The sequence below is a fragment of the Manis pentadactyla genome, chromosome 5 (genome assembly GCF_030020395.1).
Source record: "Manis pentadactyla isolate mManPen7 chromosome 5, mManPen7.hap1, whole genome shotgun sequence".
In the NCBI taxonomy this organism is placed as follows: domain Eukaryota; kingdom Metazoa; phylum Chordata; class Mammalia; order Pholidota; family Manidae; genus Manis; species Manis pentadactyla.
In genome coordinates, this window is record NC_080023.1 from 105,307,427 (window position 1) to 105,333,666 (window position 26,240).

The 26,240-nt window shown below is 40.2% G+C and overlaps 1 protein-coding gene and 1 long non-coding RNA gene across 4 annotated transcripts; one reads left to right on the plus strand and one right to left on the minus strand.

Moving 5' to 3' along the window:
- Positions 1-6,285: 6,285 nt before the first annotated feature.
- LOC130683839 (uncharacterized) lies at positions 6,286-10,835 on the minus strand. Its single transcript, XR_008997846.1, has 3 exons — positions 10,248-10,835; positions 7,829-7,932; positions 6,286-7,135 (listed from the first exon to the last, which is right to left on the minus strand). It is a non-coding gene; the product is annotated as an uncharacterized LOC130683839 (long non-coding RNA).
- A 75-nt stretch (positions 10,836-10,910) lies between these two features.
- On the plus strand, positions 10,911-24,243 carry LOC118913825 (mitotic spindle assembly checkpoint protein MAD2A). Of its 3 annotated transcripts, none has more exons than XM_036888109.2 (5): positions 10,911-11,128; positions 12,001-12,147; positions 14,809-14,929; positions 22,597-22,700; positions 23,394-24,243. In XM_036888109.2, exons 1-5 carry the CDS (start codon positions 11,056-11,058, stop codon positions 23,570-23,572), a joined length of 624 nt encoding a protein of 207 aa, XP_036744004.2. In that variant the 5' UTR covers positions 10,911-11,055; the 3' UTR covers positions 23,573-24,243. The 3 variants fall into 3 exon arrangements, with proteins under 3 accessions (XP_036744004.2, XP_057358574.1, XP_036744003.1); XM_057502591.1 differs by having other exon boundaries at positions 23,421-24,243; XM_036888108.2 differs by lacking the exon at positions 23,394-24,243 and adding an exon at positions 22,803-22,879.
- The last annotated feature ends 1,997 nt before the right edge of the window (positions 24,244-26,240 follow it).

Consider the following 26,240-nt stretch of genomic DNA (forward strand, 5'->3'; position numbering starts at 1 on the left):
GCTTCTTGATACTTTGGTAAGTATTCTGTCTTTCATGATGGGACGAGTAAACAGACGCTCTTCCATCTACCTGCCTTCAGATACTTATTGAGCAATCACCACGTTTTCTCTGGACTGGGTATTAGTTGCATCCGTGTTCAGAGTTGAGAGGGAAGTGCACCCAGTGGTCCCAGCTCCAACATGTACTCCTAGTCTGTCTGCTGCATCTCTCGTCGTCACTGCCATTCCCGAGGCGGAGCCCTTGTTACCGTTCACCAGAGCACTGCCTCCTTAACTGTCTCCTTGCCTCCCCACCAATCCATGATCTGCCAACAGTCAAGAGAATGTGCTAAAAATTTAACCAGATATGGCCTAGTGAAAAACCCTTAGCCTACTTCAAGCCCTACTGTGGCGTGTGGAGACCCAGTGTGACTGGATCCCTGACCACGGAATTGTGTCTGATTTCACACCCATGCTTCAGGCTCCAGTCCCATTGGCCTCTGACCCCTCCCTCCAAGGCGCCAACAGCATCCACTTAGGGCTGCTGTTCCCTCAGCCTAGAAGGCTCAGCCACCGTGCATAGGAATGGGGGCTGCTTCTCATCCCATAGGTTCACTTTAAGTGCTGCCACTTCAGAGAGGCCCTCCTAGACGACCCCTCTCTAACGTGGTCCCTTCTTCTTCACACTGCACCCTGTCCATCTGATATCGGAAGCACTAATCACAGTCTGCAATTGAACCCCTCTTGTTTGTACTGTCCGTCTGTAAGCCCCAGGCAAGGGAGACTCTGCCCGTCACAATTTTCTCAGTTGTTTCTACAGTGGCATGGCACAGAACACGACCTGCATAGTACTTGTTGGATAAATGATCAAAACATTTGTAAAATGAGAGAAAAAGCACTGAACATTTTCATTACAGTTGATTAGTAAAAGGGTTAGTGAAAGCAATTTTATGGTAATGAGAACAAGTGGTGTCTGCGTACTTGGTGTTAGACACAAGCAACAAATTGCTGAACAGGAAGAGGTGCCGCTGCTGTCTCCTCTGTCCTCTTCTGAGTTCCACGTGGCCGTGAAGCAGCAGGGGGCCCTCACATGATGTAGTTGCTTCACCGTGGGGGTCAACCTCAACAGAAGGGCTTTTCCTGCAACATATCAAACACCAAAAGCAGCTAGTCACTGGCCAAATACACGATAGCGTTTTTTATGCTATCTGCCGAGGTTGACACAACACTAAAAATTAGTCTCGATGCCCAAAATGGGTTCATTGCTCTAATTTAGTGTCACCAAGTTACAGAAACGTATTGAAAGAGATAATTTACTTAGGGAGTTGATGCGGTTGGAGAAGAGTTTCCAGGACAAAGCCCTGGAGCAGGCGGACTCTAGGGGTGGGGAAAAGAAGAAAGCAAAGCCAATGACAAGCTGTTAGGAAGGAGAGATCCAAGAGGCCAAGAGCATTACAAGGAGATGAAAAAAAAAAAAAAAAGAGAGAGAAGAAAAAGGGACAATTTGTGGCAGTTTATCAAATGATAAGGAGATTTGTGAGGAAGTAATTACAATTTGGTTTCATATTAACATAAAAATCTATATAATGGAGGATTCTAGAAAATTAACCTGTTTTATCTAACTCATTGTTCCAATTTCTCAAAGATCAGCAAATAATACTGGGAATATCAAAAAGTTTCTAAACCCAAGTAAGTGCTTAGCTATTATTTGCCTGAGCCATGAGTGGGCTCTAACAGGACTCTGGCCGGGATAGGGACGGCAGACCGACTGAACAGACCACAAAAATTCTTTCATAAGTAGGGCAGCATTTCACAGACCTACTGGGGGTTTTCTCCCAAGAAGCCAGGAAAACTGTCTTCCCCAGAACATAAAGCCTGCTCTCTCATGCTCAGCAGTATGGAGCTTCAGGTACATGAGTAGCTTTTCATGAATCCAGCTCTGAAGTTAAGAATTAGTTCATACATTTTAGAGAAAACAGAAGAGAACACTTCCTGTCACTGCCAGTCTGCTTTGATGACCGAAAGTAGCATATTAGAAGAGTACCTTCCTTATGCTCTGAGGCCTTGAATGACCATCTAGTTGCTTTTTGATTGACGAGAACATCCTTTTTTCATCAGTTCTTGGCACTGAAAACCAAGAGTTGCCTCCAATACTTGGCTAAGCACTGAAGTAACTGAAGTAAGCCTGTGGATTCCAGTAGTCAAGCTCCCTGGCCATTGTGATGTCAGAGTTCTAAGGCTCATGCCATAACTGACAAACTGCCATACTGGTTTCGTGACTTTGCTTCCATCTTTTGATTTTTTTTTAAATTTATATTTTTATTTTGAGATAACTGAACACTGACATGTAACTCTAAGAAATAATACAAAGGGATTAATCAACCTTTTACCCAGTTTCCCCATGATAATGTCTCTCTGAACTACAGAACAATTTCCTAACTAGAGTATTAACACTGATAGTCAAGAGGCAGAACATTTCCGTCACTGGGATCCTTTCTAGGACCCCTTTACAGCCCCCCAGACTCCTTCCCACTTCTGCCATCTCTTTAATCCCTGGCAAACCTAATTTGTTCTCCACTTCTGTAATTTTGCCATTTCAACAATCTTATAGAAATGGTATCATATAGTATGTAATATTTCTGGACTTGCTCTTTTCCACTCAGCATAATTGGAGAATCCTCTGGATTGTTGTAGGTATTACTAGTCCATTTCTTGGTATCTCTTAGTGTTGCTCCGTGATATGGATGTATCAGTTTGTTTAAACAACTGTTGCAAGACTCTGGGTGGTCCCCAGTTTGGGGCTATTACAAATAAAGCTGTCATAAACATCTTTGTACAGGTTTTGTGTAAACATGTCTCCATTCCTCTGGGCTAAATGCCCAGAAGTGCGATTGCCAGGACATATGGTAGTTGTATGTTTTGTTTCTTAAGAAACTGTCAACCTGTTTTCCAGAGTGGCTGTGCCACTTCACATTTTCACCAGCTCTGGATCAGTGATTCAGGTTCCCCACGCCCACAGTAGCATCTGGTCGTGCCATGTTTTATTCTAGCTTTTCTGACAGCTGTGTGGTGACGTGTCCTTGGGGGCTGCATTTGCATTTCCCTCATGGTTAACAGTGCCAAACATACTGTCATGGGCTTCTTTGACGTGTGTGTATCTTCTGCGGTATAACGGAACCTATAATAGTCTGCTAAAATCATCTGTGGAAATACAAAGCTCCCTTTCCACCAGAAAACTGGCCCTTTTATAGATGAGGAGGCTGCTCTGAAGCCAGGCAGCCATGACACAGAGGATGAAAATCCAACTGACTCCTGAGGGCAGATGGCCTCCTGGCATTGAGGCTTTTACCTCCTCTCACAGGCAGTCTCTTTCCTTTGACAACTGTGGAGAATGTGAAAGCTGACGCTCCTAAGAAAGTCTGTGATTTCCCTTACAGGCTCTTGTAATCCATATTTGAATACATACTTTTAATTTCTCATTACATTCTAAGGACCTCAAGGAAAGAGTCTGTATCTGATTTATCACTTAATTTTCATAGGTATTGACACATTGGAGGAATTTAAAAAGTTGTTGAATGGATGAACGAAATGGTTTTTTGTCATGAACGGAAGAGTAAAAGGGATGATCTAAAATAGTGCCTTTTTCACTTACTTCATTCATTCCACAGAGAGTGTTTGAACCTGAACTAGGAGAAAGGCATCTTTCTTAAGTCTGGGCAGCAGGGAGCAAGAGGGATCCAGGCCCAACTGTCACAAAACCGAGATCTGAATGGAGGTGACAGAAATGAAACAAAGAGTCCCACGAAAATCTGTGTAATTTGAAACTCAGGTAAGTATTGCAAAGAAGAGTAAAGAGTAAGATGAGAAATTAGAAGAGGGACCTGACACCTGACTTTGGGGAAAGGGCAGGTAAGGCAGGCATCCTTGAAGAGTCTATCTGAAATGAGCTTTAAAGGATAATTTGGAATTAGATAGGGAAGAGAGGAGAGTGTATGTTGGGAGGGGATATTTTCATTTTCATGCTGAAAGGATAGAATTCAAGCACATGACATTTCAGAGACATGGAAGAGTTTGCTGGGTTGAGACACTAACTGAAGGCATGGGAATGTGAAATAAGCCTGACACGGTAGGTGGTGGTCAGAAGCCCAGAAAGGCCTGTCATGAAACCGAAGTGCCACAGAAGTGGCATATAGGTGTGTCCTCCAGAGACTTCCCACTGGTTTTAAAGGGACAGTGCTAGTCTAGACATGCTTGACTGTATTTAGAACCATGGCAGTGGGCAGTGGGAGGCTCACTGGGCAGTACTTTCTGGCCTCCAATCAAGCATCTGTCAGAATCTATAGTAAAAAATGCAGGCTCACTTATCTCCACACCTTCCCCAATTCCCAATTCCCAGATTATCTCCCGTTCTCTGCCTCTCCCTTTTGGAGAGGTTAGGGGTCAGGAGAACTTTTCTCCTAAAATCTAATCACTGGTAATCAGTTCAGATAGGCATCACAATCACCTGGGGGAGCTTTATAGGCACCCTTTCACCATAGGTTCTGATACATCAGATCCAGAATACCTGTATTTTTTAAAAGCTTTTTGAGTGATTCTTATATGTAACAGGATTGTGAGTGACTGTTTTTTAAGTATCCATTGAGTTAGAAGTGCTGTTCAGATGCCATTTTCCTTTTCTAAGGTGAAGCAGAGGAAACTTTTTCTTGGAACAAAGGGAGCTTTCCTTAGTCATGTAATTTTACCTTTACATGCAATAGCTTAGCTTGATTTCTTCCAAAATGTCACTGTTAGTTCTTTTAATTTCATGAAAGACTTTTAAATGGGAATAACAGTGACAGGGCCTGTTTTCATTTATTTCATTGAACACTGAACTACTCACCCTAAATATCAAAGAAAGAGTACATGGTGATCCTGTGCCAGTACCATTTAAGCACACCACAAAGACAAGCCTGTTTTTCCCCATTACTTATTTCCTTTATATATAAAACCCACAAATATTATGGGTATTCTTCCAAGACCTAAGAGAGGGAGAGCGAACAGGTGGTGATATCCACTGACTAACGACAAGCTGCCAAGCTCTGCCAGGTAGTACATTACCTAATCTCCTTGCAGCAGATTTGTGAGGTAAGAATCATTATTTCTATTTTTACAGAAGGGGAAATTGAGACTCAGAAGAGTTAAGCAACTGAGAGCCACATACATGATTCATAGAGTCAAGTTTGTCTAATTTCAAAGGCATATAGTGTTTCCACAACTAAACAATGTTTCTCCTCTGAAGGAGGGAAGAGGATATATTTTAAGCCATATGACATTTAGGTTGGCTCCCAAATTATTTAACTGTCATGTATCAGTATTTTCATCAACTGTCAGTATTTGCGTTTGGTGTGGGTACCCCTCAGTCTCCCCTCCCTGCAATGGCTAGTTGTAGAAACCTTACCACCACCAGTAGCAGATAACAACCCACGGATTCACTATACCTACCATCAAATACTGGCACTTATTTGTGCTGTGCTGCCAAATCAAAGAATGCCAAGACCTCGCCCTTTATTCTGAACAAGCACACAACTGAAACAGAGAGACAGACTATCCCGGTGAAACAATGAAGACAAATACATAATAAAACGAACATGTTTGGTGACTTCATGGTCCTTTTCCATTTGTCTTCCAAAGACCTCAGGCTTCAGAAAGGCCTGTACTTGTCTCATTCATCCTGACTGGCACTTGGCACACACCAGTCTGCACACTAACAGATGCTCACTCTGTAAGTTTTGAATGAATGGAAACACACTCTGTGTATTTTACTTAATAGTGGAGGTTAAAAGAGATAATACACATAGAACAGTGCCTCACATTACGCACATAATGAATTATTACAAAATGAGGGAAGATTTAGGATAGAAAAGATGTTTTAGAAGTCTGCCTTACACTGACCTTGGAAAAACAGGTAACTGAACGAATACCTGATGGGAGTATTAATGAGGGCACAGGGATCAGCACGGTAGTTAAGTATAGAAGGAAAACTGGGCTGACAGTAAAGCTAAGAGCTTTGGTACTATAACCCTACATTTGCTCAACCAAATTAGTTCTGAATGACATTTACCTTTTTACACAAAGAACTATGCTTATTTTAAGTCTACTGTTAAGAGGCAGAGAGGGTATAACCAAAGTAGTCATTAAACTGAAAATACCTCAAGACTTACTCAGTTTTGTATCCATAGGCCTTACAACCTGGTAGGCACAAGAAATAATTTGTTATACTGAATCCATCCTGTTTAACTGTATTATCAACAAAAAAGTAAGACAAACTTGAAACATAAGCATTTTAACTTTATTTCATCATTGCCATTTAAAGCTTGATTTTATAAAACATAAAAGACACTTTTAAAAGTTTTGTATCACAAGAATTTAGACAGTAGAAATAACCATAGCTTCATAGGTTCAAGTTACATAAATGGAAATCAAATAACTGAGAACTTCTTCAATATGGAAACTATACAAATACAAATGAAATAAAGGCAAAGGGCCTAACAGCATTATTTCATTACTTACGGATTATCATTAGACACTTTCAGGAACCTAACAAAGATTCTGAATATTCAGACTGCTTTTGCTATATTTTATTTTAAATACCTCCCTAAGTATATACTGCATCAAGCTACTTGACCAAGAGGCCGATTTAGGAAGGTACTTAGTTTTATAGCAAATTTTTCCATGTACAGTTATTACCTTCAAAGGCATTGACATAACAATGCTGATGTAGTTATCTGTTGGTTCCCTTGTGAACCGTGTGCAGTAACTAATGTCAACCCTAGGTAAAGTCAAACAGATCAAAACACTGGAACAATTATGCACAGCTCAGTGAAGTATGTTAAGTTTTCCCCATCTGAAAATCAACCAGTGAAAACATACCAACTGTCGTTGACTTGGTCTCAGGAAAACCACATTTGAGAATTACGAAGTATATTATTGTCCTTATCTCAACCACAGTCATTGACAGGAATTTTGTAGGCCACCATACTATTTACTTTGTGGATTGTAGTAGTAAACGAACGAAGACGGACTTCTTCAGAATTGGTAATGAACTGTGGTCCCGACTCTTCCCATTTTTCAGGTACAACCAAATCTTTGTCTGCATAAATCAGTAGATCAAATGAACCTAAGTTGGGGGTAGATCATTGAAGTACATCATTTTTCAAAAGTAAAATTACCCTCCCTGTCTCTCTCACATTTTGAACCACCTATCATGTTAGAAAAGATAGCCTGGTCTCTAATCACTAGTTAATTGCTTTTCACCAATAGAAATGTATATACTTCTTTTACTTTATCTTATGAAAAATTCAAGGTTTTCTTTCTTTAAGGAGAAAACTATTAAAAACATATGCAGGAAGTGGATAATCAGCCACATGGGATGGGATGAATGTAAGCCACAGGAAAGCCGACACCTTGGTTCTGTGACTGCTGTATCCCAGCGCCCAGAACAGTGTCTGGCATATAGCAGGTATTTAGGAAGTATCTGATGAATGAAGGAATAACTAAGATAGTAAAGACACAATTATAGCTACAGTCTTAACTGTATACATAAAAATGTATAGAAAATGAAAGTAATGAAAAGAATTACATCAAAACATTCAAGAGTAAGTACTGTAGAACTTTCATTCCTCTCCTTTTCAGCATTTTCAAATTTTCTAGAATGCATATAAACATGACTTTTGCTTCATGTAGTTCTTCTCATTCACATTACATGATACTGATTATTAAGAAAACATCTAATGAAGGGATAATTCTTAAAGCAGTAGCTTAGTCTTTTCCCCAATAAATTCAAGCCAATATGTAGCTGTATAATACTCACAAGAAACTTCCAACAGTGGCAGAAATGTCACTGTAGCTGTGATCTGTCTGATTACTGAGCGGATTTCATCTTGAATAGCTTTCTGAGACTTTTCTCTGGGTGTGCTATCAAAGAAACCAAATCAATTCATATGCTTTAAATTTTAACTAGTTATATTGGTAAGATTATTTATCTGAATAAACGCTTCCAAATCAATTAAGTAAGATATTAAAAAGGAGTTTTAAAAAAGTGAATGTAGGTATATCCTTAGGGTCCATAACCTAGTATCTCTATTATTTCATCCATCCTTTCCATCACTTCATAGGGTTGGTCTTAGTATCAGGTCTTTTGGTATCAGATGACTAGAAAATCTGCCAAGGGGTACAAGAAAACCTCAACTCTTAAAAATCAGTGGTATCTAAAATTATGTAATTGGTATAATCATTTTGGCATTTTAAGGAATGCGTGTCTAATTCCCTATTGCCTGAGAAAAGATGTTAAATTATATCAAATCATTTTTATAAGCTAAAAATTTCTTAAAATAGAAGGCTTCAGGGTAAAACCTGGACCCTGCAGGCATCCTCCTCAGACGCCAAACCGGGCCTAAGACCGAAACCTGCCCCTGATGGGAACCGGAGGCGGGTGGGGGAGGTCAGATGCAAGCCTAGCTCGGACTTAAAACCCAGATCCTGCAGGCAACCCCCACAGACGCCAAACCAGGGCCTCAGCAAACTGGAGCCTCAGGCGGCAAACTGGCCCTGACGGAAAATCAGGACTAGACCAAAAGGCCGGCCTCAGATGCCAAACCAGGCCAGACTGAACAGGGGTCATTCACATGCCCAGATGGAGGGCGAGTGCTCTGGGGTGGGACCGAGACCGAGAGCGCGAGGACACCGAGGTGCAACGCTGTGGAGCCCAGGAAGCAGCGCCTCAGGTGTTGGTCCCAGACCCAGAAGGATTTTGCAAATTTTAAATCATCACTGTTTCCATCTTCATTATCATGATTATGGGCTTGGCACTGAGTAAGAGAAGTAAAAAGAAGACAAAAGACCTGGTGGAGAGGCTCAAGATGGCGGCGTGAGTAGGGCGGCGGAAATCTCCTCCCAAAACCATATATATTTTTGAAAATACAACAAATACAACTACGCCTAAAAGAGAGACCAGAAGATACAGTACAACAGCCAGGCTACAACTACATCTGCAAGAATTCAGATTAGGAAAGTAATCTTCCTAAAAGGGGGCTGCTGAAGTAAGCAGAAGTCACAGGATGCCAAATTTGTGAGCCTTCAATATTTTTTTTTAATGCATATTTAAACAAAATAGATGACAAACTCCTCAAAAAGTACACATCATGCCTTCCAAACACTATTTCTTGTATCTCATAGAGCACAAAGTATTTAATAAATACTTGCTCTATGCATGGAAAAGTCATGTATTTTGTTAGCCTTTTAAATTATAGAATCTCCAAAGTAATGTGAACACTTAATTACGTGAAATGCAAGGAAGTCTTTCCTAAGGTGCTGAGAATTACATAAAGTTCCTGAGACAGACAGACAATTTTTATAGGGAATAAGGTGGGCATTGATCTACTACGGTGATGCCAGAATTCTGGCTCTAACCCAAGTTTCTGGTAGAAGTGAAAAGATGGTGATTTAAACACTAACACAGAGACGAAAGTATGTAAGGAAGATATTTTACTGGTCAAGTCTGCCTGTTACCTAGTACTATGTTTTACTCTTCAACCTGATCAAAATGTGACACATAACACTGTGAAACGCAGAATTCTAAGGTGCCCTCCCCCAAATTTGCACCCTCTAGGGAGCATAACCTATATTCTCTCCCATTGTGTGTGACAGAACCTATGAATATGAAGGATATCACTTTGGGGGTTAGGTTCACCAAAGGGGAAATGATTCGCAGGATTGGGGCTTACATAAGCAGGTGAGCCCTTAAAGGGCTCTCCCTGAAGTCAGAGACTGCAAGTGTGAGAAGGTCTGTGGAAGGGCAACCTGGGCAAAGGTGCAAGATGTCTCTGGCCAACAGCGAACAAGAGGAAGACCTCAATCCAAGAACTACAAGGACATTAATACTGCCAATAACCAAGCGGCTTGGAAGATGTCCCCAGTTCTTAGATGAGAACCCACCTGCAGACCCCTTTATTCCACCTTCTGAGATTCTAAGCAAAACACATAGTTATGCCACACCAACACGGTCATGGCTTTCAGGACTGGCAAAAAAAATGGGTGGTTTTAAATCAGTAATTTGTGTTAATTTGTTATGCAATAGAAACAAGTACACTTGGGAATTTTTCATATAATTAAGTAACAGTATGTCTGGTAGATAAAGGTTTTTGACCCCGTTTTACAAATAATTTTTCTAGCTGCTTAACTTCACAATTTAATGAACATAAATTGGGCACTATCTCTTAAATACTTCTCACCTTAACATGAAAAGTCATTCAACTTGAGAATCGAAATTCATTGAAAAAAAAATTATTATTGAGGGCCCTTTTCATTGAGGTGACTATTTCTGACCAGCCTACTACGGGTGGGCGGAGTCGACGCAGCACAGCGCCAGATGCAGCTCCAGGCGGCCAGCGGTTGCCTCACCCGGGCGGGTGGGCGGTGTTGGGTACAGCGGAGGTCGGACGTAAACAGGGGACAGAAAACCGGATGCGGTTCGTCCCTTTAATCCCTAACCCAATTTCTCAGGAAAAGCCGCGCGCCCACACAGTAATCAGGCCCTCTAAAGACGTGGCTTGGCTGCGACGGAAGCAGTTGCTTTGGAGCTGCCAGAGGTTCCGACCGCGCACTAGGGGTCACTGGGGCCCCTTATTGGTGCAGCGGTGAGGCAGATCATAATCACTTTGAAAGTATTTTTGAAACGCAGATGTTGTGCTCCGCAAACCTAGAGAGCGGCCACTAAACCGTGATGGGCAATCTACCCTCCACCGATTTAGCTTCCGCAACTAGTAGCGCCCATCAGGGAACCCCAAAGTGCAACAACCCGGAAGACCGTGGCTACGCCTACCCCACTGTGCCTGCGCGAATAGCCAGCTCCGGAGATGACTGAGGCAGACAGGTCCCCGCCCCGTGGGGGCGGGACCTAGAGGTTTGCGCGCCTGCGCGAAGGGCCGCACGGCGCGCGGCGTCGTCACTTTCAAAACGAGTGGCGGGGAGCTGCTGTGGGAGCCGTTGCCGTCGCTGTCTGCCGGGTTGAAGTGCGTGCCTTCGTCCCTGGACCTAGTCATGGCGCTGCAGCTCTCCCGGGAGCAAGGCATCACCCTGCGCGGGAGCGCTGAAATCGTGGCCGAGTTCTTCTGTAAGTCCTCGCGCAGGCCACAGGGCGAGGAAAACTGAGCCCAGACCTCCGCCTAGGCCCACGGCTGGGCTGCCAGGCAGGGAGACCGGTGGGCCTACGGCCGCTAATTCAGCTCCTCTCCGCCCACGCCTCCTGCCGGACAGGAGGAATTTGGGATGAGGCGGATGTAGGTGCTTTCCCCATGTTGCTAATGGTGGACGTAGAGGCCTTGGTGCTGCCTCGCCGTATAGCCCCTTCGCCTGGAGCTTCTGTAAGATGCAGCTATCACCCCACCTTCATCCCCCACCGCCGCCATCCCCTGAGACTTAGGACGCAGTACAACTGGGGTGGGGCTCCTGTGTATCTTTACTCCTACCTTACCTCCAGGTAATTGTGGGATTGGTGTTGATGGACTTTGGGAAACACTGTTTTGCACCAGGCCGGTTGTACCTTCTGATAGAACCTGGGATGATTTGAGAGAAAAGGAAGAATAAGGGACGGAGAGCCTTGCCTGGGTAATTGGACCATTTAATCAGTTGGTAACTCAGATGCAAAAGGGGGTTTGATATTCCTTAACCACAATCTGAATTTAGGCTTGAGTTGCAATGAGATGAAATTTGGCACTGGTAGATTAATGCAGTTTGGCATTTTTCTTTTCTTGCTTCATAAATACAAGTGTCGCTTTCTTTCTTAGAATCAAGCTTTTAAAGATTTTTAATGCCGCTTCGTACCTACTGTGCTTTCAACAAGACACACACACATACACACACACACGTGTTTAGGTATTTACAACTTTATAGGATTAATGAAAACATAGCTGCATACAAACATGTTTTATTTTCCAGAGTTTCAAATTGATAATGGCTTTTCTTTAACATTTCTTTTGTTTTCAGCATTTGGAATCAACAGCATTTTGTATCAGCGTGGCATATATCCATCTGAAACCTTCACTCGAGTGCAGAAATACGGACTTACCCTGCTTGTAACTACTGATCCTGAGCTCATAAAATACTTAAATAATGTGGTGGAACAATTAAAAGGTATTTAATTGTTGGAAAGTTTTGAGTTTTGTAGGCTGTCTAGGATCCACTTTATAGCATCTTGGTGGTCTGTACCTAGAGGTATAAAATATAAATATAATAGCATATCAAACATAGTGACTCAATTGGGAGGAAGCATGTAATATACAAATTAAAAGAAACCCCACATTTTGACTGCGATGAATATTTTGATGTTAGGAATCTGATACAGCTTAGCAACACACTCTCCATCAACTCCCTCAGAAATGACTTGTAGTTTGTGTGGCCAAATGGAAGAAGTTGGAATTTTATATAATTATGATTGTGTTCATATCATACAATCTAGAAAACACACTGTATATTTTTAATATGTTTTCTGTAGCTTCTTGCAGTCTAAAGGCATCATTATTTTGAGATTAAGAAAAATAAAATTGGATTCAACCTGGGAACTAAACTTTTAAAAAAAGAGCTGTTAAATAATAGAGCATCTGGTAGAGTCTTTATTTTTTACCTATTTCTCTTTGCCTTTTTAAAAAATCCTGCCTGTGAGTCAGGGAGCCTATTCTATCTTACCACTTTTTTCTTTAGCTCAAGCAGTTGCTGTATTGGACCAATATGTGGTCTCCATCTATTCCTTTTGTCTCCTAGAATTCCCATTCATTTCTCTATCATGTTTCTGCACTTAGGATTCTCACTTTTAGTTTTTCAAGATTGTAGGATGCTTCTCCCTAACTTCTCATTTGATCTTCCAAAATGTAAGTTCCAAAGAGACACTACAGTGGTCATTTTTTAATTATTTTTATTCATGTCAGATATTTTTTGTTTCAGGTAGCTTCATTTTTTAAAAAACTTATGTCATTGTAATTTTACTAACTTTACGGCTAAATCACACTTAGTCACTCATAGGGCTGCATTCAAGATTATTTGGCCTGGACCCTCTAGACAACTATTGGGTCTATGTTATTTTAAGTTGATGGAAAAGCAAGCCCTGCCTAAGCTACTGGTTTTTTGGGTTATCTCTTTTAACACCACACCAATGGCAATTCATCTCAGGTATAGCTAGACCTTCCTATTGAACTTCTCCCTTTTATTTTGGTCAAAATGGAGGAATTGCTCTTTGTAGAGGCAAGTTGTTCATTGTTTTGAACCACATCACCCTTTTCTTAGGGATTTTACCCTATTTCTTTTGTATTTTTGCTTAATTTTTTTGATTTGGATTATTCCCATTGATTTCTTCTCCAGTTTTAAAACAAAAATCTGCCTCAAACTTCAAATTACCACCCTATCTCCTCCTTTTTATAGGTACACTGATAAAAAAGTAGATATATGCCAGAGGGTCAGCAAGGCGCCTATTTCTGTACTGTCTGCAGGTTAAGGTTATTTTTACATTTTTTAAAAGGCCGTTTTAAGAAGTCTGCAACTAAGACCTATGTGGCCCATAATCCTTGAGTATTACTGAATTATTTTCTCTTTACCAAAAACTGCTGATTCCTGCATTTACTATCTTAATTTCCAAGATTAATTCAGGGCTCAGTCTTAAGCCATCTTTCCACTATAATCTCTCTAGATGATCTCTGACATGTACATAGCTTCACTAACAACCTTTGGGTAGATGATTCACAAATGTATCTAATCCAGGTCTCTCTTAAATAGGCTCCTATATCAAGTGCTCCTCTTTTATTTCTATGTGCCTATCCCAGGGATACTTCAAACAGCATATTAAAAACTAAATTTAGGATCATCCATTTCAGTTTGCTTGACTCTCAGTGAATGGATCAACTATCCAATTATTGAAACAAGCCAGAAACTTGGAAATTATCCCTCATTCCTCTTCTTCTCTCTCATGGGTAATCTAATAGACCTTAATGTTAACCATGAAATCTCTTGAATCTGACTATTGCTCCATCTCTACCATGTTATCCTCCTACAAGCCTTTAAATTACTGATCGCCTAGTGTCCCTGTATTCCCTCTTTATCTTCAGCCCACTTTCCACATCACAGCCAGAATGAAAGTTTTGAAATACAACTAATTATATCATACCCTGCTTTAAACACAGTAATGGCTTCTCTGGTTCTTGAAGGAATATTTCTTTAATTTGGCCCACATGCCCTTGTGTGCTCTGGCTACTGTTTATCTCTCCAGACTTAACTCTGTTCATTCTCCCTTTCTTAACTGCAGTTGTATTGGCCTTCCTCTAATTCACTGGTCAGATGCTTTTCCCTTTTGAGTATTTAAGATCTATATCCTCTTCCCTATCCTTTTACATATTTAATGCTGTTGTTTCTTAGCACTAAACTTAGGCCTACCCAGAGTGAGTCAAATTTTCCTATTGTATGCTCTTATTGCACCATATATTGCACCTTCATAGTGTTACCACACTTATAATACTACATTTATTGGTGCAGTGCTGAGATTAATCTCCATCTCCTACATTCCTACTTTGGATTAGAATGGAGGTACTGAATGTTCATTACTCTGTCCTTAGCTCCAAGGACTATATTTGGTACAAACAGTGAGGATTTGGAAACAGGAGCTAGGTTATTGATGGGGAAAGTTATCTGTACAGGTTGGAAGAGTTCCAAAATATGAGTGGTAAGAATTTGCTGAGGAAAGAAGTGGGACCTGAGAAGAGAGTGGTTTTGTAATGCAGTGGGAGAAAGGTGCCTTGTTATGTGTTGCAGATTGGTTATACAAGTGTTCAGTTCAGAAACTGGTGGTAATCATCTCAAATATTGAAAGTGGTGAGGTCCTTGAGAGATGGCAGTTTGATATTGAGTGTGACAAGACTGCAAAAGATGACAGGTAAGTTTGAGTTATGTTATTACCTTTTTCATATTTTTTCTAAAACATGTTTTTACTAAGTGAGTCCCATTAGGTGTGGTTTGATTCTAAGATGTTTGATCTTCAATCTCTTGTGGAAAAGAATGGTCCTTACTTTAGCGTGTCATTGATTTGTATAGATAGTCTACTTTGAATATAATTGCCTTTAGTCTAAATCAGTGAATTTCAAACTAGTATTTATGGTAGTATGTGCAAAACTACACTTGATGTACTACTAGGTGGGCCAGTAAGTGAATTGTTTAAAAGGATTATCCTAGACTGTCTCAGTTGAAGACGCAGCTCTACTATGTTTCATTTAATGCCACAAACTTCCTAAGACACTTGAAAAACTGAAGTTTCCAGACCCACTGGATGGGAAATGTCCATTATGAGCTAATACCTGGCACTATCCTGGGCATGCTTAGCTATAACCCAGAACCATTTCTCATAATGAAAATTAGCTTGTTTCTGAAGCCGTCTATTTTTTTTTTCTTGGTATCATTAATCTACAATTACAGGAGCAACAATATGTTTACTAGACTCCCCCCATCATCAAGTCCCCCCCTCACATACCCCATTAGAGTCACTGTCCATCAGCATAGTAAGATGCTATAGAATCACTATTTGTCTTCTCTTTGTTGTACAGCCCTCCCTGTGCTCCCCCACTACATTATGTCTGCTAATAGTAATGCCCTTTTTTTCCCCCATCCCTCCCTACTCACCCATCCTCCCCAGTCCCTTTCCCTTTGGTAACTGTTAGTCCATTCTTGGGTTCTGTGAGTCTACTGCTGTTCTGTTCCTTCAGTTTTTTTCTTCGTTCTTATACTCTGCAGATGAGTGAAATCATTTGATACTTGTCTTTTTCCGCTTGGCTTATTTCACTGAGCGTAATACCCTCTAGTTCCATCCATGTTGTTGCCAATCAGAGGATTTGTTTTCTTCTTATGGATAAATAATATTCCATTGTGTATGTGTACCACATCTTTATCCATTCATCTACTGATAGATACTGAGGTTGCTTCCATTTCTTGGCAATTGTAAATAGTGCTGCAATAAACATAGGGGTGCATATATCTTTTTCAAACTGGGCTGCTGCATTCTTAGGGTAAATTCCTAGGAGTGGAATTCCTGGGTCAAATGGTATTTCTATTTTGAGTTTTTGAGGAATTCCATACTGCTTTCCACAATGGTTGAACTAATTTACATTCCCACCGGCAGTGTAGGAGGGTTCCCCTTTCTCCACAAACTCACCAACATTTGTTGTTGTTTGTCTTTTGGATGGTGGCGATCCTTACTGGTGTGAGGTGATATCTCATTGTGGTTTTAATTCGCATTTCTCTGATGATTAGCGATGTAGAGCATCTTTTCATGTGTCTGTTGGTCATCTGAATTTCTTCTTGGGAGAAGTGTCTGTTCAGATCCTGTGCCCATTTTTTAACTGGATTATTTGCTTTTTGTTTGTTGAGGTGCATGAGCTCTTTATATATTTTGGATGTCAACTGTTTATCGGATCTGTCATTTATGAATATATTCTCCCATACTGTGGGATGCCTTTTGTTCTATTTGTACTAGTGTCCTTTACTGTACTTTTCAGCTTGATATAGTCCCCCTTGTTCATTTTTCCTTTGTTTCCCTTGCCCGGGGAGATACATTCATGAAGAAGTTGCTCATGTTTATGTCCAAGAGATTTTTGCCTATGTTTTTTTCTAAGAGTTTTATGGTTTCATAACTTACATTCAGGTGTTTGATCCATTTCGAATTTACTTTTGTGTATGGGGTTAGACAATGATCCAGTTTCATTCTCTTACATGTAGCTGTCCAGTTTTGCCAACACCAGCTGTTGAAGAGGCTGTCATTTCCCCATTGTATGTCCATGGCTCCTTTATTGTATATTAATTGACCATATATGTTTGGGTTAATATCTGGACTCTCTGTTCTGTTCCACTGGTCTGTGGCTCTGTTCTTGTGCCAGTACCAAATTATCTTGATTACTGTAGCTTTGTAGTAGAGCTTGAAGTTGGGGAGCATAATCCCCCTGCTTTATTCTTCCTTCTCATGATTGCTTTGGCTATTTGGGGTCTTTTATGGTTCCATATGAATTTTAGAACTATTAGTTCCAGTTCATTGAAGAATGCTGTTGGTGTTTGTTAGGGATTACATTGAATCTGTACATTACTTTAGGCAGGATGGCCATAATGACAATATCAATTCTTCCTACCCAAGAGCATGGGATGAGTTTCCATTTGTTAGTGTCCTCTTTAAATTCTCTTAAGGGTATATTGTACTTTTCAGGGTATAGGTCTTTTACTTCCTTGGTTAGGTTTATTCCTAGGTATTTTATTCTTTTTGATGCAATTGTCAATGGAATTGTTTTCCTGATTTCTCTTTCTGCTAGCTCATTATTAGTGTATAGGAAAGCAACAGATTTCTGTGTATTAATTTTGTATCCTGCAACTTTGCTGAATTCAGATATTAGTTCTAGTAGCTTTGGAGTGGAGTCTTTAGGGTTTTTTTGTGTACAATATCATGTCATCTGCAAATAGTGACAGTTTGACTTCTTTACCAATCTAGATGCCTTGTATTTCATTGTTTTGTCTGATTGCCATGGTTAGGACCTCCAGTACTATGTTGAATAACAGTGCGGATAGTGGGCATCCCTGTGCTTTTCCCGATCTTAGGTGAAAAGCTTTTAGCTTCTCGCTGTTAAGTATGATGTTGACTGTGGGTTTGTCTTATATGGCCTTTGTTATGTTGAGATAATTGCCCTCTATACCCATTTTGTTGAAAGTTTTTATCATGAATGGATGTTGAATTTTGTCGAATGCTTTTTCAGCGTCCTTGGAGATGATCATGCAGTTTTTGTCCTTTTTGTTGATGTGGTCAATGATGTTGATGGATTTTCGAATGTTGTACCATCCTAGCATCCCTGAGATGAATCCCACTTGATCATGGTGTATGATCCTCTTGATACATTTTTGAATTTGGTTTGCTAATATTTTGTTTGAGTATTTTTGCATCTATGTTCATCAGGGATATCAGTCTGTAATTTTTTTTTTGGTGGGGTCTTTGCCTGGTTTTGGTATTAGTGATGCTGGCTTCATAGAATGAGTTTGGAAGTATTCCCTCCCCTTCTATTTTTTGGAAAACTTTAAGGAAAATGGGTATTATGCCTTCTCTATATGTCTGATAAAATTCAGCGGTGAATCCATCTTGCCCCAGGGTTTTGCTCTTGGGTAGTTTTTTGATTACCGATTCAATTTTATTGCTAGTAATTGGTCTGTTTAGATTTTCTATTTCTTCCTTGGTCAGTCTTGGAAGGTTGTACTTTTTTAGGAAGTTGTCCATTTCTTCTAGGTTTTTCAGCTTGTTAGAATATAGATTTTCATAGTATTCTCCAATAATTCTATGTATTTCTGTGGGGTCTGTCATGAGTTTTCCTTTTTCATTTCTGATTCTGTTTATGTGTGTAGATTCTCATTTTCTCTTTATAAGTCTGGGTAGGGGTTTATCTATTTTTTTTTTTTTTCTCAAAGAACCAGCTCTTGGTTTCATTGATTTTTTTTTTTTGTATTGTTTTATTCTTCTCAATTTTATTTATTTCTTCTTATTATGTCCCTCCTTCTGCTGATTTTGGGCCTCTTTTGTTTTTCTTTTTCTAGTTTCAATAATTGTGAATTTAAACTCTTAATTTGGTATCATTCTTCCTTCTTTAAATATGCCTGGATTCCTATATACTTTCGTCTTTGAACTGCATTTGCTGCGTCCCACAGATTTTTTGGTGTTGAATTATTGTCATTTGTCTCCATATATTACTTTATCTCTGTTTTAATTTGGTCATTGATCCATTGATTATTTAGGAGCATGTTGTTAAGACTCCATGTGTTTGTGAGCCTTTTTGTTTTCTTTGTACAATTTATTTCTAGTTTTATACTTTTGTGGTCTAAGAAGTTGGTTGATAGAATTTCAGTCTTTGTGAATTTACTGAGGCTCTTTTTGTGTCCTAGTATGTGGTCTGTTCTGGAGAATGTTCCATGTGCACTTGAGACGAATGTGTATCCTGCTACTTTTGGGTGCAGAGTTCTGTAGATGTCTATTAGGTCCATGTGTTCTAGTGTGTTGTTCAGTGCCTCTGTGTCCTTACTTATTTTCTGTCTGGTTGATCTGTCCTTTGGAGTGAGTGTATTTGTTTCACATATGTCAGTGCTCCTGTATTGGGTGCATATATGTTTATAATGGTTATATCCTTTTGTTGGACAGCCCCCTTTATCATTATGTAATGCCCTTCTCTGTCTCTTGTTACTTTCTTTGTTTTGAAGTATATTTTGTCTGATACAAGTACTGTAACTCCTGCTTTTTTCTCTGTTAGTTGCATTAAGTACCTTTTTCCATCCCTTCACTTTTATTCTGTGTATGTCTTTGGGTTTGATGTCAGTCTCTTGTAGGCAGCATATAGATGGGTCTTGTTTTTTTATCCTTTCTATTACTCTGTGTCTTTTTAATGGTGCATTCAGACCATTTACATTTAGGGTGATTATCGAAAGATATGTACTTATTCCCATTGCAGGCTTTGGAATTGTGGTTACCAAAGGTTCAAGGGTAGCTTCTTTACTACCTAACCATCTAACTTAACTCTCTTATTAAGCTATTATAAACACAGTCTGATGATTCTTTATTTCTCTCCCTTCTTATTCTTCTTCCTCCATTCTTTATTGTTAGGTGTTCTATTTGGTACTCTTTTGTGTTTCCTTTGACTGCTTTTGTGAATAGTTGATATTATTTTTTGCCTTTAGTTAGTATTTGGTTGGTCTGCTTTCTTTGGTGTGATTTTGTTTTCTCTGGTGACATCTATTTCGCCTTAGGAGTGCTCCCATCTAGAACAGTCCCTTAAAATATCCTGTAGGGATGGTTTGTGGGAGGTAAATTCCCTCAACTTTTGCTTGTCTGGGAATTTTTTAATCCCTCTTTCATATTTAAATGATAGTCATACTGGATACAGTATTCTTGGTTCAAGGCCCTTCTGTTTCAGTGCATTAAACATATCATGCCATTCTCTTCTGGCCTGTAAGGTTTCAGTTGAGAAGTCTGATGATAGCCTGATGGGTTTTCCTTTGTAGGTGATCTTTTTCTCTCTGGCTGCCTTTAATACTCTGTCCTTGTCTTTGATCTTTGCCATTTTAATTATTATATGTCTTGGTGTTGTCCTTCTTGGGTCCCTTGTGTTGGGACATCTGTGGGCTTCCATAGTCTGAGAGACTATTTCCTTCCTCAGCTTGGGGTAGTTTTCATCAATTATTTCTTCAAAGACATTTTCTAACCCTTTTTCTCTGTCTTCTTCTTCTGGTAACCCTATAATGCAAATATTCTTCCATTTGGATTGGTCACACAGTTCTCTTAATATTCTTTCATTCCTGGACATCCTTTTATCTCTTCTGCCTCAGTTTCTCTGTATTCCTGTGCTCTGATTTGTATTCCATTAACAGTCTCTTGTACCTCATCCAGTTTGCTCGTAAGTCCTTCCAGAGATTGTTTCATTTCTGCAGTCTCCCTCCGGACTTCATCCTTTAGCTCTTGCATATTTCTCTTCAGGTCCATCAGCATGGTTATGACCTTTATTTTGAACTCTTTTTCAGGATGATTCATTATATCTGTCTCCCCAGGCCCTCTGTCTGCGGTTGTCTGAGTGATTCTTTACTGGACCAGATTCTTCTACCTTTTCATTACAATAGGCAGGTGGCATGTGTGTCAGCTGGGAGAACAAAGTCCCTTTATGCTTGCTAGTCGCCTTGCCCTTCTCTGCTGCCTGTGTCGGTTACACGCACACAGGGAGCAATCTCTGGGTTAATCTGAGCTGCCTTGGGCGGAGCAGCCCTCGGATAGCCCAGAGCCCTACGAGGAATGGCAGGTGCCCCCGGTGTTTTGTCCTGTGAAAAGGGCACCACTTCGTGCCTTGGTCTGGCTTCCTCTGTCTGTGCTGGGCAGGTACGTGCCAGTGACAGCCTCTGGGTCTGTTGTGGTTGACTGCACGCTGGGAGGAGACTCTGTGTGGCTGCTGTGGGTGGGGCCGCTCCAGCTGCTCTGCCGCTGTGTCGGGTCAGTTGGTTTGCTTGCAGTCTACCGGTGGGAATGAATGGCAGGCTTCTAATTGCTGTGTGGGGCCTTGTGGCTGCATTGCCACCCAGGGTGTTAGGGCGCCTGAAGTTCCTTATGATTCGTAGCCTCCTGGGCTGAGTGTGCCAGGATGATTCCGTCCAGTTGTTAAGCCGCTATCCCTTTAAGACTTTCAAAAACCACCCGCTTTTCTTTTGTCCCAGGGGAGCCGGCTGTGGGGACGTGCTCACACTCTCTGTCTTGTATTTTACTTTTCCGTTTCTCTAATATCCAGAACAACATGCAATGTGTATCTGTGCTCCCAGTGCAGATTACTAGGGCTGTTTATTTAGCAGTCCTATGCTTCCATTCCCTCCCCACTCTGATTCTTTTCCTTGCACTGGTGAGCTGGGGTAGGGGGAGTGCTCGGGTCCCACCGGGTCACAGCTTTGTAGCTTACCCTTTTCGTGAGATGCTGAATTCTTGCAGATGTAGTTGTAGCCTGGCTGTTGTACTGTATCTTCTGGTCTCTCTTTTAGGCGTAGTTGTATTTGTTGTATTTTCAAAAATATATATGGTTTTGGGAGGAGATTTCCGCCGCCCTACTCACGCCGCCATCTTGAGCCTCTCCACCAGGTCTTTTGTCTTCTTTTTACTTCTCTTACTCAGTGCCAAGCCCATAATCATGATAATGAAGATGGAAACAGTGATGATTTAAAATTTGCAAAATCCTTCTGGGTCTGGGACCAACACCTGAGGCGCTGCTTCCTGGGCTCCACAGCGTTGCACCTCGGTGTCCTCGCGCTCTCGGTCTCGGTCCCACCCCAGAGCACTCGCCCTCCATCTGGGCATGTGAATGACCCCTGTTCAGTCTGGCCTGGTTTGGCATCTGAGGCCGGCCTTTTGGTCTAGTCCTGATTTTCCGTCAGGGCCAGTTTGCCGCCTGAGGCTCCAGTTTGCTGAGGCCCTGGTTTGGCGTCTGTGGGGGTTGCCTGCAGGATCTGGGTTTTAAGTCCGAGCTAGGCTTGCATCTGACCTCCCCCACCCGCCTCCGGTTCCCATCAGGGGCAGGTTTCGGTCTTAGGCCCGGTTTGGCGTCTGAGGAGGATGCCTGCAGGGTCCAGGTTTTACCCTGAAGCCTTCTATTTTAAGAAATTTTTAGCTTATAAAAATGATTTGATATAATTTAACATCTTTTCTCAGGCAATAGGGAATTAGACACGCATTCCTTAAAATGCCAAAATGATTATACCAATTACATAATTTTAGATACCACTGATTTTTAAGAGTTGAGGTTTTCTTGTACCCCTTGGCAGATTTTCTAGTCATCTGATACCAAAAGACCTGATACTAAGACCAACCCTATGAAGTGATGGAAAGGATGGATGAAATAATAGAGATACTAGGTTATGGACCCTAAGGATATACCTACATTCACTTTTTTAAAACTCCTTTTTAATATCTTACTTAATTGATTTGGAAGCGTTTATTCAGATAAATAATCTTACCAATATAACTAGTTAAAATTTAAAGCATATGAATTGATTTGGTTTCTTTGATAGCACACCCAGAGAAAAGTCTCAGAAAGCTATTCAAGATGAAATCCGCTCAGTAATCAGACAGATCACAGCTACAGTGACATTTCTGCCACTGTTGGAAGTTTCTTGTGAGTATTATACAGCTACATATTGGCTTGAATTTATTGGGGAAAAGACTAAGCTACTGCTTTAAGAATTATCCCTTCATTAGATGTTTTCTTAATAATCAGTATCATGTAATGTGAATGAGAAGAACTACATGAAGCAAAAGTCATGTTTATATGCATTCTAGAAAATTTGAAAATGCTGAAAAGGAGAGGAATGAAAGTTCTACAGTACTTACTCTTGAATGTTTTGATGTAATTCTTTTCATTACTTTCATTTTCTATACATTTTTATGTATACAGTTAAGACTGTAGCTATAATTGTGTCTTTACTATCTTAGTTATTCCTTCATTCATCAGATACTTCCTAAATACCTGCTATATGCCAGACACTGTTCTGGGCGCTGGGATACAGCAGTCACAGAACCAAGGTGTCGGCTTTCCTGTGGCTTACATTCATCCCATCCCATGTGGCTGATTATCCACTTCCTGCATATGTTTTTAATAGTTTTCTCCTTAAAGAAAGAAAACCTTGAATTTTTCATAAGATAAAGTAAAAGAAGTATATACATTTCTATTGGTGAAAAGCAATTAACTAGTGATTAGAGACCAGGCTATCTTTTCTAACATGATAGGTGGTTCAAAATGTGAGAGAGACAGGGAGGGTAATTTTACTTTTGAAAAATGATGTACTTCAATGATCTACCCCCAACTTAGGTTCATTTGATCTACTGATTTATGCAGACAAAGATTTGGTTGTACCTGAAAAATGGGAAGAGTCGGGACCACAGTTCATTACCAATTCTGAAGAAGTCCGTCTTCGTTCGTTTACTACTACAATCCACAAAGTAAATAGTATGGTGGCCTACAAAATTCCTGTCAATGACTGTGGTTGAGATAAGGACAATAATATACTTCGTAATTCTCAAATGTGGTTTTCCTGAGACCAAGTCAACGACAGTTGGTATGTTTTCACTGGTTGATTTTCAGATGGGGAAAACTTAACATACTTCACTGAGCTGTGCATAATTGTTCCAGTGTTTTGATCTGTTTGACTTTACCTAGGGTTGACATTAGTTACTGCACACGGTTCACAAGGGAACCAACAGATAACTACATCAGCATTGTTATGTCAATGCCTTTGAAGGTAATAACTGTACATGGAAAAATTTGCTATAAAACTAAGTACCTTCCTAAATCGGCCTCTTGGTCAAGTAGCTTGATGCAGTATATACTTAGGGAGGTATTTAAAATAAAATATAGCAAAAGCAGTCTGAATATTCAGAATCTTTGTTAGGTTCCTGAAAGTGTCTAATGATAATCCGTAAGTAATGAAATAATGCTGTTAGGCCCTTTGCCTTTATTTCATTTGTATTTGTATAGTTTCCATATTGAAGAAGTTCTCAGTTATTTGATTTCCATTTATGTAACTTGAACCTATGAAGCTATGGTTATTTCTACTGTCTAAATTCTTGTGATACAAAACTTTTAAAAGTGTCTTTTATGTTTTATAAAATCAAGCTTTAAATGGCAATGATGAAATAAAGTTAAAATGCTTATGTTTCAAGTTTGTCTTACTTTTTTGTTGATAATACAGTTAAACAGGATGGATTCAGTATAACAAATTATTTCTTGTGCCTACCAGGTTGTAAGGCCTATGGATACAAAACTGAGTAAGTCTTGAGGTATTTTCAGTTTAATGACTACTTTGGTTATACCCTCTCTGCCTCTTAACAGTAGACTTAAAATAAGCATAGTTCTTTGTGTAAAAAGGTAAATGTCATTCAGAACTAATTTGGTTGAGCAAATGTAGGGTTATAGTACCAAAGCTCTTAGCTTTACTGTCAGCCCAGTTTTCCTTCTATACTTAACTACCGTGCTGATCCCTGTGCCCTCATTAATACTCCCATCAGGTATTCGTTCAGTTACCTGTTTTTCCAAGGTCAGTGTAAGGCAGACTTCTAAAACATCTTTTCTATCCTAAATCTTCCCTCATTTTGTAATAATTCATTATGTGCGTAATGTGAGGCACTGTTCTATGTGTATTATCTCTTTTAACCTCCACTATTAAGTAAAATACACAGAGTGTGTTTCCATTCATTCAAAACTTACAGAGTGAGCATCTGTTAGTGTGCAGACTGGTGTGTGCCAAGTGCCAGTCAGGATGAATGAGACAAGTACAGGCCTTTCTGAAGCCTGAGGTCTTTGGAAGACAAATGGAAAAGGACCATGAAGTCACCAAACATGTTCGTTTTATTATGTATTTGTCTTCATTGTTTCACCGGGATAGTCTGTCTCTCTGTTTCAGTTGTGTGCTTGTTCAGAATAAAGGGCGAGGTCTTGGCATTCTTTGATTTGGCAGCACAGCACAAATAAGTGCCAGTATTTGATGGTAGGTATAGTGAATCCGTGGGTTGTTATCTGCTACTGGTGGTGGTAAGGTTTCTACAACTAGCCATTGCAGGGAGGGGAGACTGAGGGGTACCCACACCAAACGCAAATACTGACAGTTGATGAAAATACTGATACATGACAGTTAAATAATTTGGGAGCCAACCTAAATGTCATATGGCTTAAAATATATCCTCTTCCCTCCTTCAGAGGAGAAACATTGTTTAGTTGTGGAAACACTATATGCCTTTGAAATTAGACAAACTTGACTCTATGAATCATGTATGTGGCTCTCAGTTGCTTAACTCTTCTGAGTCTCAATTTCCCCTTCTGTAAAAATAGAAATAATGATTCTTACCTCACAAATCTGCTGCAAGGAGATTAGGTAATGTACTACCTGGCAGAGCTTGGCAGCTTGTCGTTAGTCAGTGGATATCACCACCTGTTCGCTCTCCCTCTCTTAGGTCTTGGAAGAATACCCATAATATTTGTGGGTTTTATATATAAAGGAAATAAGTAATGGGGAAAAACAGGCTTGTCTTTGTGGTGTGCTTAAATGGTACTGGCACAGGATCACCATGTACTCTTTCTTTGATATTTAGGGTGAGTAGTTCAGTGTTCAATGAAATAAATGAAAACAGGCCCTGTCACTGTTATTCCCATTTAAAAGTCTTTCATGAAATTAAAAGAACTAACAGTGACATTTTGGAAGAAATCAAGCTAAGCTATTGCATGTAAAGGTAAAATTACATGACTAAGGAAAGCTCCCTTTGTTCCAAGAAAAAGTTTCCTCTGCTTCACCTTAGAAAAGGAAAATGGCATCTGAACAGCACTTCTAACTCAATGGATACTTAAAAAACAGTCACTCACAATCCTGTTACATATAAGAATCACTCAAAAAGCTTTTAAAAAATACAGGTATTCTGGATCTGATGTATCAGAACCTATGGTGAAAGGGTGCCTATAAAGCTCCCCCAGGTGATTGTGATGCCTATCTGAACTGATTACCAGTGATTAGATTTTAGGAGAAAAGTTCTCCTGACCCCTAACCTCTCCAAAAGGGAGAGGCAGAGAACGGGAGATAATCTGGGAATTGGGAATTGGGGAAGGTGTGGAGATAAGTGAGCCTGCATTTTTTACTATAGATTCTGACAGATGCTTGATTGGAGGCCA